The following is a 17,236-nucleotide window of genomic DNA, read 5'->3' as shown; positions in this document are numbered from 1 at the left end:
CAGGAGAACATAAGTTGTGAGGAGGTATTCTTCGTGCCACTTCCTAGAATTTTGATGACGTCAAATTCCAAGAATTCCCGGGCGGGATTTTTAAAATTCCACCGACCGATTTTGAGAAAATGTATCAGGAGAACATAAGTTGTGAGGAGGTATTCTTCGTGCCACTTCCTAGAATTTTGATGACGTCAAATTCCAAGAATTCCCGGGCGGGATTTTTAAAATTCCACCGACCGATTTTGAGAAAATGTATCAGGAGAACATAAGTTGTGAGGAGGTATTCGTGCCACTTCCTGGAATTTTGATGACGTCAAATTCCAAGAATTCCCGGGCGGGATTTTTAAAATTCCACCGACCGATTTTGAGAAAATGTATCAGGAGAACATAAGTTGTGAGGAGGTATTCGTGCCACTTCTTGGAATTTTGGTGACGTCAAATTCCAGGAATTCCCGGGCGGGATTTTTAAAATTCCACCGACCGATTTTGAGAAAATGTATCAGGAGAGCATAAGTTGTGAGGAGGTATTCGTGCCACTTCTTGGAATTTTGGTGACGTCAAATTCCAGGAATTCCCGGGCGGGATTTTTGAAAATCCACCGACAGATTTTGAGAATTTATATCAGGAGAACATAAGTTGTGAGGAGGTATCCTTCGTGCCACTTCTTGGAATTTTGATGACGTCATTTCCAAGAATTCCCGAGGCGGGACTTTTGAAATACCCGGAACCGATTTTGAAAATTTGTATCAGGAGAACATAAGGTATGAAGAGGTATCTATCATGCTACTTCTTAGAATTTTGGTGACGTCAAATTCCAGGAATTCACATGTTCTCGTGATACAAATTCTCTCTTTCGAATATGTAAATTTTTATTTTGTTGGGTTTGTTAGGTAACAATAAATACACAATGATTTATGATAAATATTTCTTTATTTTCACCACTTTTCATACAATGCATAACTTAATTAAACTTATTGTTTAATCATTTAATTACTAACTAGTGGAATGTCTGCGCTATGTACGGGGAATTAATCAGTGAACCTTGACCACCTGCGCAGTCCTAACCTGTAAGAGATAGACATGCGCAGTAAATTTTTACAAAGAAAGTAATCAAAGAAAAAGTGGCCGAAGCGCCCACAATGATGACGTCATTAGTTTTCATGTGTCCCTTAAAAATGCGTACAACGTCTCAGCGTAACTCACGGACATGTTTCTGCGTTATAATATGATTTGTTTTATACTTTTTATCGTATCATTTACTTACCTTTTTTACATAATCAACATTCTTGATGAATCTCCGCTGCGTCTCCATTCGGAAGTTTTACCGCGCTCGTGGAAGTAGAAAGAAAAATAAAAAAAAGATGAAAATAATTCGAAGAAGTAATTCGTAAGAAATACCGTAAAAGAAGTCTGGTCGTATAGGTGTATGTCGTTTATTTATTTAATCGATCTGATCGCAGTATAGTTTCTTCATTCGATATACTTCATCTTCCATAAGTTAATTACAAGTATTTATCATCATTGTCTATGATCTAACAGGGTATAGGGGTAAAGTTATAGGTATCTTCACAGTATTGACTCTATTACATATGCTAATCAGATGGCTAAAGATGTTCGTATCTACAAATATATCTTATATTTGTTTTTTCTTTATATACATATACATATATACACATATATATAGAATCCGTATATGTGCATATCTATATATACATATATTCGTTTCGAAACGCATCCTCTCTTCTTCTCGCTCTTCCTCTTCAACGGTGAACGTTCGTTTCCATCCCGTGAATCGGAATCTTTTCCTTCGTTCTTCTTTCACCTTCTTTTTCTAGTCGATGTTTCCCCACTTTGCACGATTCTCGCCGAAATATAGCGCGATCGTAAACCTGGTCCGTTAGTAAAATCATGTGGAAAGATGCCAAGTACATTGGAGAACATCGCACATAAAGCAAATGACATTCTGATTATTAAATTTTCAAACGTTGGATCGAAATAGACTTGAAATTTAAATAAGACTAAACTTATAACGCTTGGACGTTTACGAACGCGCTATATCTCACCGGAAACCACAATTCGAACGCTAAAAGGTATATGTGTATATGTGTGTGTATGCGTGTGTTCGAGGAGAAGAAAACTAAGTGATGTCGCCAAGAGCGAGCATAGATCTCGGTTAGAGGGCTAGACTCGGTATTAACGAGATATAAGATTCTTTTTTTTTTAAGTATGTATGCATGTATGTATAATACGTATAATATCTGACGCTTGATTTGACACATATGATTGAGGTCTCGAGCAAGTCTCTCTGCCGGCTTAGCTTGCATCTCACAGCCTAAGAAGATGATTTAAACCAGACGCAAAGGCCCGTTCATAACGGGTTAGATCGCAAACTACACACGATAATCCCCGATGACGATCGCCGAGCACTTGTATACCCTCTCCGAAAATCTTCGTTTTAATTTTTATCGCTCTCCTTACACTTACGTAACGTGTGTGTATGTGTGTCCATACGGTCAATTGTGCATTTGTTCATTTTTTCTTTCAAGTAAACACGACATAGTAAAATATTAAAGCGGCAGCGGAGTACACTGCAATACTGTTTGATCTATGAAAAAGATGTTTCTCTTCACTTTCTTTCCTCCTCTTTTCTTCTCGAACGTTTGCTTTTATTTCTCTTGTCCCCTAGGATCGCTCCTTTAAATCATCTCGCCTGCTCGTCCTTAAATTCTACTATTTATTTATGTACAACACATTTAGCATTTTATCCGTAATCATTTTTCTCTTTTGCTCTTCCCTTTGTTTCTTCTTTTATTATTCTGTATCCTCGACTAACAGCTCTTTTTCTCACGCGATAAACTTTTCTCATAGTCAACATGTCTTGTATAAACTATGCGGTGCCGATGCCTATCAGATAGGCAAGTACACATAAAATATATGGTAATCGACAAGTGAGTAACGTATTAAAATTAGAAAGTACATGTCGCAACATCGTGGGACGATATACAGAGACAGAGGATGCATCTCGCGAACCTGCACGTGTCTGATCGGCTTCGTGCAATATCCGGGTTTTTTTTCAGTTCGTCGCTTCCGTTTCTCATCGTATTGCTTTATCGGACCGTTTTATCGAATTCTGCTTCGTCTCGCGTATCTTTTACGATTCCGTTTCGCTCGATTCGACGCGCGCTGGCGATGAGGTAGATAAAGAGACGCTACAACAAATATATTTCGGAATTTGCTCCTGAATTTCGAACTGCTTCGAACGCTAGCAGACAGTAGACGCAATACTTGGCAACTTTGTTGCTCGAGTCAAGACGACGTATCCTCGATCATGTACAAGATGTTTCAAAACGCCGATCGAGATTCGCGAAGCAAGTTACAAGATAAAAACTCCGCCCATTAAGTACTTTCAAATCGAGATACAGTTTATAATAGAATCTCTATAAATTGAAATTTCTCTCTAATAACAACACGTAGATTGCTCGATATCGAATCGTTCTATACTTATATAAGTACAAGGTGCGTTGCCAGTTTCGAAAGTTGTCAAACCCCATTCTTGAATCACCCTGTACATCATCGAGGCAGCGTTACACGGTAAATCGAAGAAAACGGGTGAAGAATTTTCGCGGTACCGATTCGCGAGTGCTCGACTCTCTACCTTTTCCGATTAATTTCATCCGGCAGTCCGTTCGCGAGTTTCGATTAAGTAGACACAGCGTACATCGACGAGTACGATAAAGCGACCCGGTGATCGATCTTCCCTTCAAAAGGACCAATTTCCTCCTCTGCTCGTCGCTTCTCGATGCCCTTTCTTTACACAGAGAAACTATCCGTCCTGTATACATATATAAGTATGTGTATATATATGTATATATATACGTATTAGATAGTGCCTATCTAAGAGATGAGCCACGGCCGAAAAAGTTTCAAAGCCGCGCATGAAACGTGACATGCACACGACACTTAAATGCAATCGATTACAATGCTACACGCTATCGTTCGATGAAAATCGGTTTAAAGGATCGTTATGGAAATCTGACATACATATTTCTGTTAGCCGTTCACCGTGTTCCCTCTTGTGCGTTGCTCGTTTAACTCGTTAACCGGACGGGACGAGAAGCGGGTACGTTTGGTGTATAATACTGTATTTACGCAGAGATCAAGGTAGATCGTGTATACAATCGAGTCTCGTTATTTGGCCGAACATCGCTGGTCGCGCAGTGTTCCTTTACGGCCATACAGGGAGACTCCGCTGTATTCGGATAGAATAAACTTAACGGAAGGTAGACGATTCTGAGACGCGGTTAACGAGTTAACGCAGCCGCAATTCGCACGCGCGTGCACATTCGTAAGTACATAGGTTGATCGTGCGCCTGTTCCCTTTTACGCAGAGGCGTGTTAGAGCGGTGAATCGGACCGATAGGCCTTGGACAGTATAAACGCGAACCTAGACGAAGATTTCGGCGCGCAAGAGGTCGAGAAGTACAGTGGAAAAAACGAACTTCAGTCCTGAAGGAGATGCGTGCGAATAAGTCACCGTGTTTCTTCCGTTCGCCATTCGCGGCGGTAGTTGGAAGGAACGCTACGGCTCGAACCTTTATGGGGACGCAATGTCGAGAGACGTGTTTTCGTATGGTGGAATGTGTACATATATATATGTATATATATATATAAAACGATGAACGATAGATTTTTGCATATCGATGTTCTGTGCGTACCGATGTTAGCATCGCTGCTAGCATTTATATAGTTAAAAGTCCGTATGATCTCGCGGAGAGGTCGGACATTCTAGTACCTAATTAATCTGCGACCTATACTTTAGTAATTCCAAGACTTTCGCGATAGAGTATTTTGTAATACATTAAGAAATTCGAGACCTACGTTAGTTCTATTATTGCTAGTCTTTCACGTTATATCGATGTAACAGTGACGCGAATTAGTATACTTTCCTTAGTACATTTAGTGTTTAGAATCGTAATCGTAGTAGTAATAGTAGTAATAGTATTAGTAGTAATGGTAGTAGTTCTATGTTTCTCAGCAATGCAGTGACGCGATTTTATAATTTTAAGGGATTCCGTGTTACACGACTTCTTTAAGTAGGTTAAGAATTTGTATTGCTATGAGATCCTGATGTTAGATCGATGTAGTTAATATAAATTAGTAATTTCAAGTAATATATTCTTAGTACTATGTATGTTCTCTCTAGCACATTCAAAAGTCAAAAACTCCTCGTTCGTATCGATTTCACCTACCCGGTTCTCGGTTGTCCGTTGCAAATTCTAATCAACAAGTTTCGAGAATTTTGGCAGTAACATACTTTTTTTTCTTCGAATGACGGTCGTTTAGGTTGAAAAGTTTCGCGAGCAGTACGAGCACTTAACAGGGAGAAAGATTCGTTCTCGCAGACAACGCCTTTAGAGGTCCTGCGTCCACATAAAACCGTTCGCGCAATCAACGTTCGCCGCCCAACTTTCGCCGCGCGAGTTTTCAACGCGCTACCCTAGGCTACCCTAAGTTCACCCTATAAGCGGTAGAATTATACATACCTAATTATACACTCTATAACGACAATGCGTGTAGAAAAATGAGCCTCTCGCGTCTTTGGTTAAACGCGAAGCATTTAGAAAGTATTCTGGCAGTGGTTTCGTAGATGCTTCGATCTTAGCCTCGGACCAAAAAATTTTGATTTCAGTTTCGAACGGGGAGATGTGGAGTACACGATAGTATATATATATAATATATCTCGGTGACCGGAGTAGAATTTGAATTCGGGGACGTGTCGGTTTCCATTTCTGTCGACCCTCTCGATTATCCCGTTTCCTCGTCCCTAGGATCGAAAGTTTGCCTCTGCGACGAAGAATACGCTCTGTTCGAATCGAGGCTCTTCGAGAACCCGATTTCGAGTGTCAAGATCGAACGCGATGCTCCGTGTTTACAGTCCTCCGGTGCTAGGCTGTTGGCCGCGCGTCAACGCGCGTAGCGTCAACGAGTAAAAGTCCGCGTTTCGTCTATTTCTTCGAGAAAAAGGGACGAGTGTAAATAAGATAGATCCTACGTATCCTAGTTTACGCGTGAAATTCATTCGAAGGGAACTTATCCTTTGGCATGTCACTTTTGGCCTTCTCGAGGGTCAGCTTGTTACTAGCCTACGAGCATTTCTCGATCGTCGACCCAGTCCGCGAAACAGCGTCGTCGATCGATGTTCGTACTCCTTTTTTTCTGGTAAACCGTGTGTCTATGTACATGTACGTGTACGTGTGTTAATGTGTGTCCTGTATACGTGTTCACAACGCGCAACGCAAGTGACTGCTCAGACAATGGCACAAGAGCAACGTGTTCCTTAGGGTGAAGTCGTTTAGGTCTTTCAGAAGTAAACTAGATTTCTGTTTATGCGAGGCGATTACTTCCATTCCTCTTGGTCTAGTTCACGAGTAGATGGTGATCACCTCCCGTCCGCAACCTCGTACCATCAGCACTCTTTCCAATCCCGTTGTCAGGACCTCCAGGAATTCCATATCTGCGTAGTTTTCGTTAAGGAAATTACAAAAAATAACAAACGATAAGAAGAACACCAAACACGAGATCGAATCGAAAGGATACAGTTTGATTCACGTTCCATTCTAGTGTCTCGTGGTGGTCCAGGTAGATTGATGATGACTAATTGAGCGTCTTTGCTCGTTTTCACGATTACCTCGTTCAGTTTTACGGAGGTGTGCATACGCCTTACGTCGCTTTCGTCGCTGTGAACGAGAAGAAATGTCTCTCGAGTAAAAGTAATAAAAATATCAGAAATATGTTCGAGTTACTTACGGCGTGACGACGCATTCCTCGGCTTCCGCCTTGTCCTCGTTCTCCTTCTCCTCTTTCTCCGCGTTCTCTTTGTTATCCTGTTTCGGCGAACCACCGATCAGCTTGGTCTCTTCGTCGTTGCCCTCTTTGGTTTCTTCTCCGGTCTCGTTTCCGTCTCCTGCCTCTAATCCTTTACCTGTCTCGTTTTCCTGGACGAGCTTCTCCCGGGCCTCGTCGATGTTCGGGTTCTGACTTCCTGGCTCCTGGAACCTGACCTTGGTCGGAATCTTGGCGTCCACGTTGTGGTGATGGTCCACGATCGCCTGCACCTGTATCAGGACGGAAAGCGTCGGTGAACTGTGTCGGACCACCGTGTCCCGAACAGCAGAAGACAGTTAGGTGTGTCGAAAGACGACTAACTCTAGCGTCAAAGCACTCTATGATCTGACTAAACTGAATGATCGCTACGTAAGCATTCGTAATGAACGTGCCAATCAAGCTGAAACTAGATCCGGTCATGGGGTCCAGGGATAATTGTTCGTAAGAGCCAGAAAGCAAACATGTGGAGGTCAACGATCGCAGGATAAATGTTTTTTTTAGCTGCCGTTAAAAAGGAATCGTAAGTGTCCTGAAATAACGATTCCCGGCTCATCTCCAAGAAGACGGATCTATTACGACAGGATGAGTTAACTCGATTCGATTAACGCGTGCGTGTTCGTCAGTGTAATGGAGTCGACAAACGAGATGCGTTGTTACGGAAGAAAAATAAAAGAACATGAACAGAGAGAGAGAGAGAGAAAGATGGAAATTGGAGGATCGTGGAACACGAGTGTCGATGACACCAAAATTGAGGGGAACAAACAGTCGGAAGGATCTCCGGGGATTGTCTGACAAACCAGAGGTAAATTTTCTTCAGCGGGTACCTCGTTGAAGTCCACCAATGGCTCCTCCTTATCCGCGACGAGCACGCAACAAACAGACACATACCGATCAGTATCGACGTAGCAGTTTTCATATTACATTATTAAACATATATTGTACTACACAATTCGCATTGTCTTGTACGGGCGGTTCTCGTTTTCGCGATTCCGTCACTTACCACTCCAAGGGTCTGCTTCTTGTTCAGCTGCAACTCCCTCAGAATCTGGTTCCTCTGTTCCATCTGCAGGGTTCGTTCGTACGTGTAGGCGGATATATCGGAATCTATCTGTAGGTCACAATTATAAAATCCCGTTAGCCTTTATGAACACGTTGTTAGAAAGTTTATAAATTTTGGTCGAACGATGGACTCTGATAACATTTTTCCATCGATCTCCATCAATTTTTATCTTCGAATTAATGGTTACATTATAGACAAGTTAACTTACCATTTCCACGATCTCTACTTCGGCCTCGATCCTCAAATCGTATAGGAACTTCTTTAAGTCCTTCTTCATCTGAATAGAGTTGTCCTCAATTTGCGCGACAGTGAAGATCCTCATCTTGCAGTTCTTCCACGTACGATGTTGCTTCAGGAGGAAAGGTAACAGCATCAAAAGACCACCGTCGTGCACGATCCACCATATGTCGATGTTCCCGACCACTTTCTCCGTCGAGTCAGGGAAGAAGTTGATTCCCTTGGGTACCAGGAGGGCCATCCTTGCTGCCGTGGCCGTTCTGACAGTCTGCAGGAACGCTCTCCAGGTTCTGTCTTCTTGCGACTGCTTCCAACGATATGGCCAGCCAAGAATCACGGTGTTGGGCTTCATTCCACCTAATCCCGTGGTCTGTACCAGAGAACTCAGACCGTCGACGATGTCTGTAGCCACCAGAACGTCCACGAATCCCTTCACCTTCTCTTCCACGATCGTCTTGCGCAAGTTCACCTTAGCGGCCACGGTCTTGCCGGTGTTCTGAATGTAGTCTCCCTCGATGCAGCTGACGCAGATCGTCAAACCTTTGCCAGCCTTCAGTTGACTCGCGAACGCGAACATCTTACGATATTTGGGCACCAGGTCGTCGGTCAGCTTGGCCAGGATCAATATTTGCGGTCTCCAGTTCTTCGTGTGCGGTGGGCCTTCTTCGAGTCGCAGGAGCGAGTAACGAGCAGCGGATAGGGCTAGACCGCGGATACCGTCGCCCCATTCCTTCTCGGCTCCGCGATACTCGATGTACTTGTAGATGCAACCGGCCATTCCCATGGCTAACAACGCGTAGTACCAACTAGTCATGAACATTATGGCGATACAGAGAGACAAGCCTAGGAACGAGAGGCTCCAGTGGTAATACTTGAACCTGGGTCGCCAGTTAGGCGTTCTCAGGAGCGTTTGCAGTGCGCAGGCAAGGTTGACGAAGCCGTAACACATCAGGAAGAACATGGACAGTAAGGGGGCCAGGTAATCGACGTTGCCGAGAAGGATACCGCACTGGCAGATGATCACCGTCAGCACCAGAGCCCTGGTAGGCTCGCCGCGACTCGAGCTAGTGGCAAACGGAGCCAAGAACGGGATGATGCTGTCTTTGGCGATGGCTTGAAGCAGACGCGGAGCTCCCGTTAACGACTGGAGACCCGCTCCGAGAGTCGACAGGAACGAACCGATCAGAATCACCCATTGATTCGGCCACGCCATGTTCGCCACGACCAGTTTGCCGCCGATACTCTGACCAAATTTGTCTCTCAACAACAGATTGTCCACCGTACCGGCGAACAGCAGCACGCAGGACAGGTACACCGTCGAAGTTGTCAGGATAGCGCAGATGGTACCGATCGGGATAGACTTTTGGGCGTCTGCTAGATCACCTGATCTATTGGAGCCGGCCATAATACCTTCAAACGACATGGAACAGTTATTAGTTATCGATGCGTTAGAAACTTAGGCCGTAGGTGTTGAATAGATAGCTTACCCGTGACGGAAGGGAAGAATATACCGATGAGAATGGTGAAGGTTGTGGTGAGATCGACCTGAATCTGATTGAAGCTGGATGACGACATCATGTCGATGTCCTTCGGATCTTTTCCGTAAGCGATCAGTTGACCCTCCTCTTGAAAACTGTCCCATATGTTTTCTGGACATAACAATTGTCATAGTTAGTTAATCTCTCATTATACGAATGTAGTTTAAACGAAGTTCAAGTACCTAAGAATACACCACTAGCCAGTCCACGAATGCCGTTTACGATTGTCACGTTGTTCTCCATATAATACGGGTCGCATTTGGTGCTGTTTCCGCAGTAGATCTGGTGTAGAACACCGGTAGTATTCTTGTTACATTCCGTTAACACGTTGATGTCCTTCAGCAGCCTTCTACCCAGAACACACATCCTGGAACGATCGAAGAGTCGCGTTAACACAACGTGACGCGACACCGGTAGCATTATTCGGACAATGCGAAGGTACGAACTTGAGGGACTCGTTTCCGTAGAAGTTGCGGAACAGCCCCACGTAGACAGCCACGATCGAGAATATGACGCAGGCCAGGGCAACCGTAGCGAACTTATTGACAAATTTCACGCCGACGAACACTATGGTGCCCATTACCATCAGCAACCCCGTACCGTACACTCGAAAGTTATTGTACATGATATTCGGATCCTTGGTGAAGTCTCCGAATATACTGAGAGACGGTGCCATGTAAGTCTGAAAGAGGTTTTGCAACATGAAATTTTGTTACAACAAACTTGTTACTTCCGAAATTTCGGTCAGAAGTAGAACTTACCAGGACTATTTCAACGGCACCAATGATGTACATGGCGGCGGCCAGAGTGGTGCCCGTGTAAAATAACATCCCCACGGCGCCACCAAACTCTGGACCCAAACTTCTAGATATCATGAAGTAGGACCCACCGGCTGGCACTACACCGTTGGTCGCGATGGCGCTCATGCTGATAGCCGTCAACATTGTCTGCGTACAAATAACTCTCCGATAGTCCACGAGTTTTGGAAGTTGGGCGAAGGGTAAGGCAAAGTACTTACCACGCAACAGCAACATAGCACGATGAAGAAGCCCTGTATGGCACCAGCTGTACCCACGACCCAAGTCAGACGAATGAACAAGATTACACCGAAGATATTCTGAATACAAGGAAGAAAGACACCGATCAGGGTGCCCATCCGTGCGCCACCCGGGGCGGGCGGTGGCCTGGTGTCCGGGTCAGTCGCGGCTGGGATAGTGTTGCTGTAGTCCGACAGACTTTTGAGCAGCGTGGAGATACGAGGCCGGACTTCCATCTCCTCCTGAAAATTTTTATTTCAATTTGGTTAGCGTTCTTTTAATTCATTTTCTGCTTGGTACAAATGGAGAAACCCAGAGTTGTCAAAGTTTTAAAATTCCACGATCTATGCTGGGAGAACTTTGACTTCAAAAATTGTGTTCGTTAAGGAAAAGTATGATCGGAGAAGCAATTAAAGGAGCGGGGTATAAATATTCAACGTGGACGAGAGAAGAGAATATCGACGAAAAAAGAAACGATAAATGAATCGAACGTTTTAATTGGACGGACGGTCGCGTTGCTCGGAGATTAATCAACGTGAGCGCTTAATTAATTAATTAACGAGACGTCGCGTCGTCTTACGCGATTCTCGTTTCTCGTAAGGGAAAAAAAGGTCGTCGCGTGTTGCGAACGTTAACCACCGCCTGGATAATTGCGTGATCTGCGAGAGATAATTAAGCGAAACGCGATCCTGCAATCACGTTTCCCGGGTTACGTGAAAACTGAACCTCGATTTAGTGAAATATCGTTGCCGAGAACGAATCGAAAGAACTTTCCACTCGACGATCTATTCGAACAGTAACGATTATAAGGGACAGCAATTTGTTTCTTGGACGGAGAACAATTCCAGACTAAGTGAGCTAAAATAGTTGATGGTAATTATACTCGGAGCGACACTGTCGTTTCGTAATTTAATTTATAAGTTCAGAAAGTGAAAATAAGAAAATTAGAAATTGTCGTGACTAAATCCACGATGCCCTAGATGGATACGTAAGGATATTATTTCGATGTGAATAGATAGAGGAAAAATGAGAGAAAACGGTGGTCCATAGGCAGAAAGCTGACTGGAATGGTAGCCCTTATAGACCGTTAATTAACGTGCTCTTTCGGTTCCTCGCAGACCGAAACGCGGTTTGGCTTCGACCTCGATTCCTGGATATCCAATTATCCGTTTCTCTTCTTGGAAGGTCTCTGTCGAAATTATCTCCGACCAGAACAACCCCCTCCTCCTTATCGTCGTTGATTTTCCCTGTATCCCTGTTTCTGTCTCTTTGTAGGCGAAACGAGGCGGAAAAGTGGTAAAGGAGCCTCTTCTGATCGAGTTCCATGTAACCAGCTGCTTCTACCTTTTCATCATTTTTCTACGCGCGTTATTCTCGCTGTTATTCTTCACGCGTAGTGGTACTTTTCTTAAAAACCTATCGAATGTACTGCTACCCTTGGTAGACATGTTTTCTCTACGTCCACGAGGAATCCAGGCAATCGAAAGCGAAGAAAAGCAAAACGATCTCGACGAACAAAGGTGAACACCGTGGATGAGTAACAGTGGAACAATAAAAAAAAAAAGAAAAAGGATGTACGACCGCAGAAGAATCCATTCGCGGCTTGCTTGTTCGTTGAACGACAATTAAGCGAATTGCACACTTGAGAGAATTCAACCCCTTTCGCCACCCTTCCTCTTACTTTCGCGTTTTAATGAAGGACCCTTCTTTCAAGAAAGGGAGAGCCTCCGTCGTCCCAGTTTTCTTATCCGTTCAACTTTCGCCGTGGCTCCGCTATTATACACGCAACGAACCCAACAGGACGCAAACACAATACTATTCCTTCTGCCAGGCATGCTATTGCCGATGGGATTTCGTGCTATATTATTGTGCAGTGAAGTATCGACGTATAAAGCTAGATGATACGAGAGTTTATAATTAATTTTTGAATAGAAAAATGTTACTCGTCGTAAGATAATCGGTGTATTTCGCGGAGGAATAGAACGTTACAATGAAAGTAGATTTTCATTTGATACGGATTGAAGTACATACGTTATAGAGGAAGAGATTTGTCTCCAATTCCGCCTTTTTCTCGGAATTGCCGCCGCCCACCATGGAGTCGCCATCTCCTCCGGCGCCACAGCCATCGCCTGCAAAAAGAAAATAAAGGTTTCCATATAATTCATGTAAGCTTCTTTGCCGTGCTCGATGTCTGCGAGCTCTGACAAATGGTCTCTCGGCTTTGTCTTCGCTTCTTACGTCACAGAAATTCACGAGGACATAACTTTGTCCCGATAAACGTAACAACCTCGAAGGTTTACCAATTTCCCTTATCTCCGATTACAGATATTGATCTCGAAGTAAAAACGTAGCTCGCGAAGCTTTTGCTAAGTAACGATTCAATAAGTAATTTCTGTGAACCGGAAACGATGCGAATTATGGAGATTCTTGGGTAGACGATGATCGGACGTAAGCGAGTTCTCAACAGGGAATTAAGATTGAAGCTCGCATAAGCCACACTCTGGAGGCTGCTCCCGAAGTTTCTGTTGATTTGAATGTCTAATAGAACGGCAAAGTTTTAATCGAAATACGGAGACCGAAGTGGAAATGTTTTAGTTAACAAGTTTTAATAGCGGTCGCTGCCTCGATAGATTCGGGGAAGAATTTTTTTTTAGAAGCAGATTTGGATTGCTCGAAGTTCCTTCTCGTTCGCAAATTTTATGGTAAAAAGTATTTGCGTCCATGTACCGTTAATCTTTCAGTCTAATCGGCTATTAAATTAAGCATCAGATAGCAACTTCTTCGATTCGATGCGTTTAAAGATTTAAACTTTAATTTTCTTTTTCCCTTTCTCTTGTTTTCCCAATATATTATAAGCTCCGAGTAAGTTTGCTCGAGGTATACATTTCGTGAGCCCAGGGCACTGTTGACCTAGTCTCATAAATTTGGTAAAATGAAATTTCTTTATTCCACGAAGTAAAGTAAAATTCAGCGAAAATAGAATTTGTAGGTCGACGAAAAGCGTAGCTTGTGTTCCCTGTTATCTGTATTTTCTAGAGTGAAACGTTTCTCGCGTAACGATACATGATCGGTACACAGAGGAAACCGCAACGATAACAGAACACGAATCCTCAGAAATGTGAGAATCTCGCAGGAAATATCGCTGAATGCATCGGTTACAGCGCGCATTTTTCCTTCCAGTCGACGTGAAATTTATCTGTAGTCACTTGTTGTCTTCGTGATAACCGTAATAAGAGCATGCCGTTGCAACGTTCGCGGTATAATATTCGCGAATAAACCGCGATCGTTCGTAATAATGCAAAGAAGATTGTTGCGGTTATTTCCGGTATCTTCTTGGCACAGTTGGCAATCATTTAATCGAATCGTTTGGTAAAAAGTTCGGGTCAATCTCCGATTACTTTTCGGTATTTTAATGGCGCCATTTGGCGAGGATACTGTATGCAAGATAGACTTCAAATAGAATAAGATTACGTATACCGGAATAATTGTCAAGCATAAAATAAAGACGTAATTTTTCGTTTGAAATATTTCTCATAAATTTCTTCTGGCAGAACAACCGAGTTCGCAGTAGTTCGAGTCAACCATTTTCCCCAACATTCAGCCTGTAATTTATTACAATAATACGAGCATTCGAATCATTAATTCTCTGACGAAAAGAAAGAACCACGAAGCCAGGGAAGCTAGCACACTGGTTCGCAAAGTTTGGTTATCAATTACGCGGTAGATTAATGGGATTAAGTTCGCAGTAGTTCGAGTCAAGCATTGATCCAGCAATTTATAATAACAGCGCAAGCTACGGATATTCAATTTTCTGACGAAAAACCACGACGCTGTAGAAGCTGATATATTGCTCAAAATCTTTGATCAGCAATTAATCATAGGGTGGATCTACTGCTTCGGTGATGCAAGTCAATGGATCAGCCTTATACTTCATACGTCAAGGTATACATCACTTTCCACTTAAATCTTTTTATCACAGACTACAACAAACATTTCGAAACTAATATAAGAAATTAAGTGTATCCAGATAACTGTACAGGGCGTTTCAAAAGTAAAGATGATTTCAGATGCAAAATTAAGTTAATATTCGTGTCAGTGCACTCGAACTTCCTATCAGAACGAGTAACGCCATTTTATCATTTCGCAGGTACCAAACGATTTCATTTCCAGGAGGAAAGGGGAGGGAGTAACAGAGGAGGAGTAATAGGTTTGAAAAATTCAATTGATATTCGGTGAAGTATAAGAGACTGGATGAAATCCACGTGGAGCGTTGTAGTGGTCGAAATTGATGCATCGATTGCTGCAGAGGCAAGCAGGATCCGCAGAGGCGTCCCGACGTGCTTCGACGTCGAATCGACGCCCGCCACTTCCGGGGCCACGTACATTTTCTGTCCGCAATAACGAATTACGTGCCCGCACGTCTCAATCCGGCGACACGATCCTGAATTTCGTGTCCATTTTCGCCTGACATTTCCGCCAACGTTTTGTTTTCGACCTCGTTTCCATTTCTCCTCGCAAATGCATTAACACCGCTACAACCGTGAAAACGTCCAACTCGGTCGTTTCAAAACTTCATTTTCCAATTCGGAAATTGGGGAGTGTATAAGCTTTGCAAATTGGGAATTTGGGAATTTGGGAAATGGGGATTTGGGAATTCGGGGCTTGGAGAATTTGGGAATTGGGGAATGTAGAATTGGGATATGTGGAATTGGGGAATGTGGGATTGAGGAATGTGGGAATTGGGGAAAGTGGGAATTGGGGAATGTGGAATTGGAGAATATGGAATTTGGGGAAAGTGGGAATTGGGAAATGTGGAACTGAGGAATGTGGAATTGGAGAATGTGGAAATTGAGGAAAGTGGGAATTGGGAAATGTGGAATTGGGGAATGTGGAAATTGGGGAAAGTGGGAATAGGGGAATGTGAAATTGGAGAATGTAAAAATTGGGGAAAGTGGGAATTGGGGAATGTGGAATTGGCAAAATGTGGAATTGGCGAATGTAGAATTGGGTAATGGAAATTTATAAATTCAGTTATTCAGAAATTAGAAAATTGAAAAATTTAGAGCATTTGAAAACATCTAAACTATCGAGTTCCCAAAAGAGCTTTGACCGAGAGTCCGTTTTCTCGAGGAAAAGTTGACCAGTCACATTTGTGTTTGCTCTGTTGTAGCAGAAGAAAGATAATGAGATTCTTAAGAAGATCTCGAGCTCGAAAAGTGTACAGCAATTAGGAGAGGTTCAATATTCGAAACAGCCTCGGCGAAGTAACAAACCGACGGTGCATCGAGCAATTTAAAAAGTAGGCCAGTCAATATTAACTCGCTGATTTGTTTCTTTGTTCCTTTGTAAGCTGCATATTCCGCGTTCGTTATCCAGAAAGAATAATCATGTCGGATAGTCTATGGAATTCCTTTAATTGAAAGTTAAACTTGCATCGAACGATTCGTTCTACTCGCCTCGAAATGCAGTCACGTATCGAATCCGCGAATTTTCCTCATCCTTCGAAGAAACAATACGAAATTGTTTGTGGAAGACAGGTTTGTTATTCCGATCGTGAATCGATTACGCCGAACGATAAAGAAGGATAAAAATAGAAATATCTGCGAGATAAATCGGAACGTTTAAAATATCATTGCACAAAGAAGAATAGCTAGGAAGAGAATAGGTGACAGAGAGAAAAACAGCTGTCAAGATGTCTTGTGGAGAACGCAGACGGAAAAGTAAATGCAAGCTGACGTTACACTGATATAGAACTCGAACCAGCAACTGGTCTACACATTGTGTTTCACGTAACTTTCAAGCATGCAAACTCTTTTCTCAATATCCAACAAGGATTACATCTGCTCTTTCTTCAATGGCTATCTTTCACGTTTATTTCTATATTCTTTTATACTAGCGACAATATCACACGTAACAATTCTGCGAATTGCAATGTGAGTGATCTAGCAAAGCAATTCTAAGCACAATTCCAGTGTTGCAGCTCCACGCGTAGCAAATTCCACGCGTCGCAACTCTACGCGTAGGAAATTCATGCGTGGCAATTCCACGCATGGCAATTCAACGCGTAGCAATTCCACACGCGTCAAATTTCTATGACACAATTTCCTACATAAGAAATTCCACGCATCGCAACTCCATGTGTAGGAAATTCATTCGTTGCAATTCCACGCGTGGCAATTCTACACGTGCCAAATTCCTGTGACACAATTCCCTACATAAGAAATACCACGCATCGCAACTCCACACATAGTAAATTCATACGTTGCAATTCCCGGAGTACGAATTTTACGTGTCGTGACTATACGCATGATAATGCACTGCCTGACAACTCCATGAGTAGCAAAGTAACACACGAAAATGCAACGCTAATTTATTGCACTTGCTTAAGCGTTGAGCTTGCTATACAGGTTATAAAACGCGAGTTTGTAATATGAGGAACAGCTTGTAACGTGAACAGCATCGTGGTGGAATCGCGGCGCGGCTCG

The 17,236-nt window shown here is 43.1% G+C and overlaps 1 protein-coding gene across 5 annotated transcripts in view; it reads right to left on the bottom strand.

Annotated features, from left to right (window-relative positions):
• Positions 1–1,411: 1,411 nt before the first annotated feature.
• Positions 1,412–17,236, bottom strand: part of kcc (solute carrier family 12 member kcc) — an 88,599-nt gene continuing 72,774 nt past the window's right edge. For 3 of the 5 annotated variants that reach the window (XM_076536726.1, XM_076536728.1, XM_076536727.1), the window contains 12 exons: positions 12,783–12,880; positions 10,733–10,993; positions 10,476–10,661; positions 10,161–10,396; positions 9,897–10,081; positions 9,664–9,825; positions 8,148–9,586; positions 7,880–7,987; positions 7,677–7,730; positions 6,802–7,109; positions 6,592–6,731; positions 1,412–6,508 (listed from right to left, as the gene is read on the bottom strand). In XM_076536726.1, coding sequence (XP_076392841.1) covers positions 6,417–6,508; positions 6,592–6,731; positions 6,802–7,109; positions 7,677–7,730; positions 7,880–7,987; positions 8,148–9,586; positions 9,664–9,825; positions 9,897–10,081; positions 10,161–10,396; positions 10,476–10,661; positions 10,733–10,993; positions 12,783–12,880 — 3,269 coding nt within the window. In that variant the 3' untranslated portion in view covers positions 1,412–6,416. The remainder of the gene's footprint in view (positions 6,509–6,591; positions 6,732–6,801; positions 7,110–7,676; positions 7,731–7,879; positions 7,988–8,147; positions 9,587–9,663; positions 9,826–9,896; positions 10,082–10,160; positions 10,397–10,475; positions 10,662–10,732; positions 10,994–12,782; positions 12,881–17,236) is intronic. The other 2 variants (XM_003707256.3, XM_012294753.2) reach the window with 2 other exon arrangements.

This window comes from Megachile rotundata, chromosome 10, assembly GCF_050947335.1.
Source record: "Megachile rotundata isolate GNS110a chromosome 10, iyMegRotu1, whole genome shotgun sequence".
NCBI lineage: Eukaryota > Metazoa > Arthropoda > Insecta > Hymenoptera > Megachilidae > Megachile > Megachile rotundata.
Note: the sequence above shows the minus strand (reverse complement) of the source record. Positions and strands in the feature narration are given on the sequence as shown.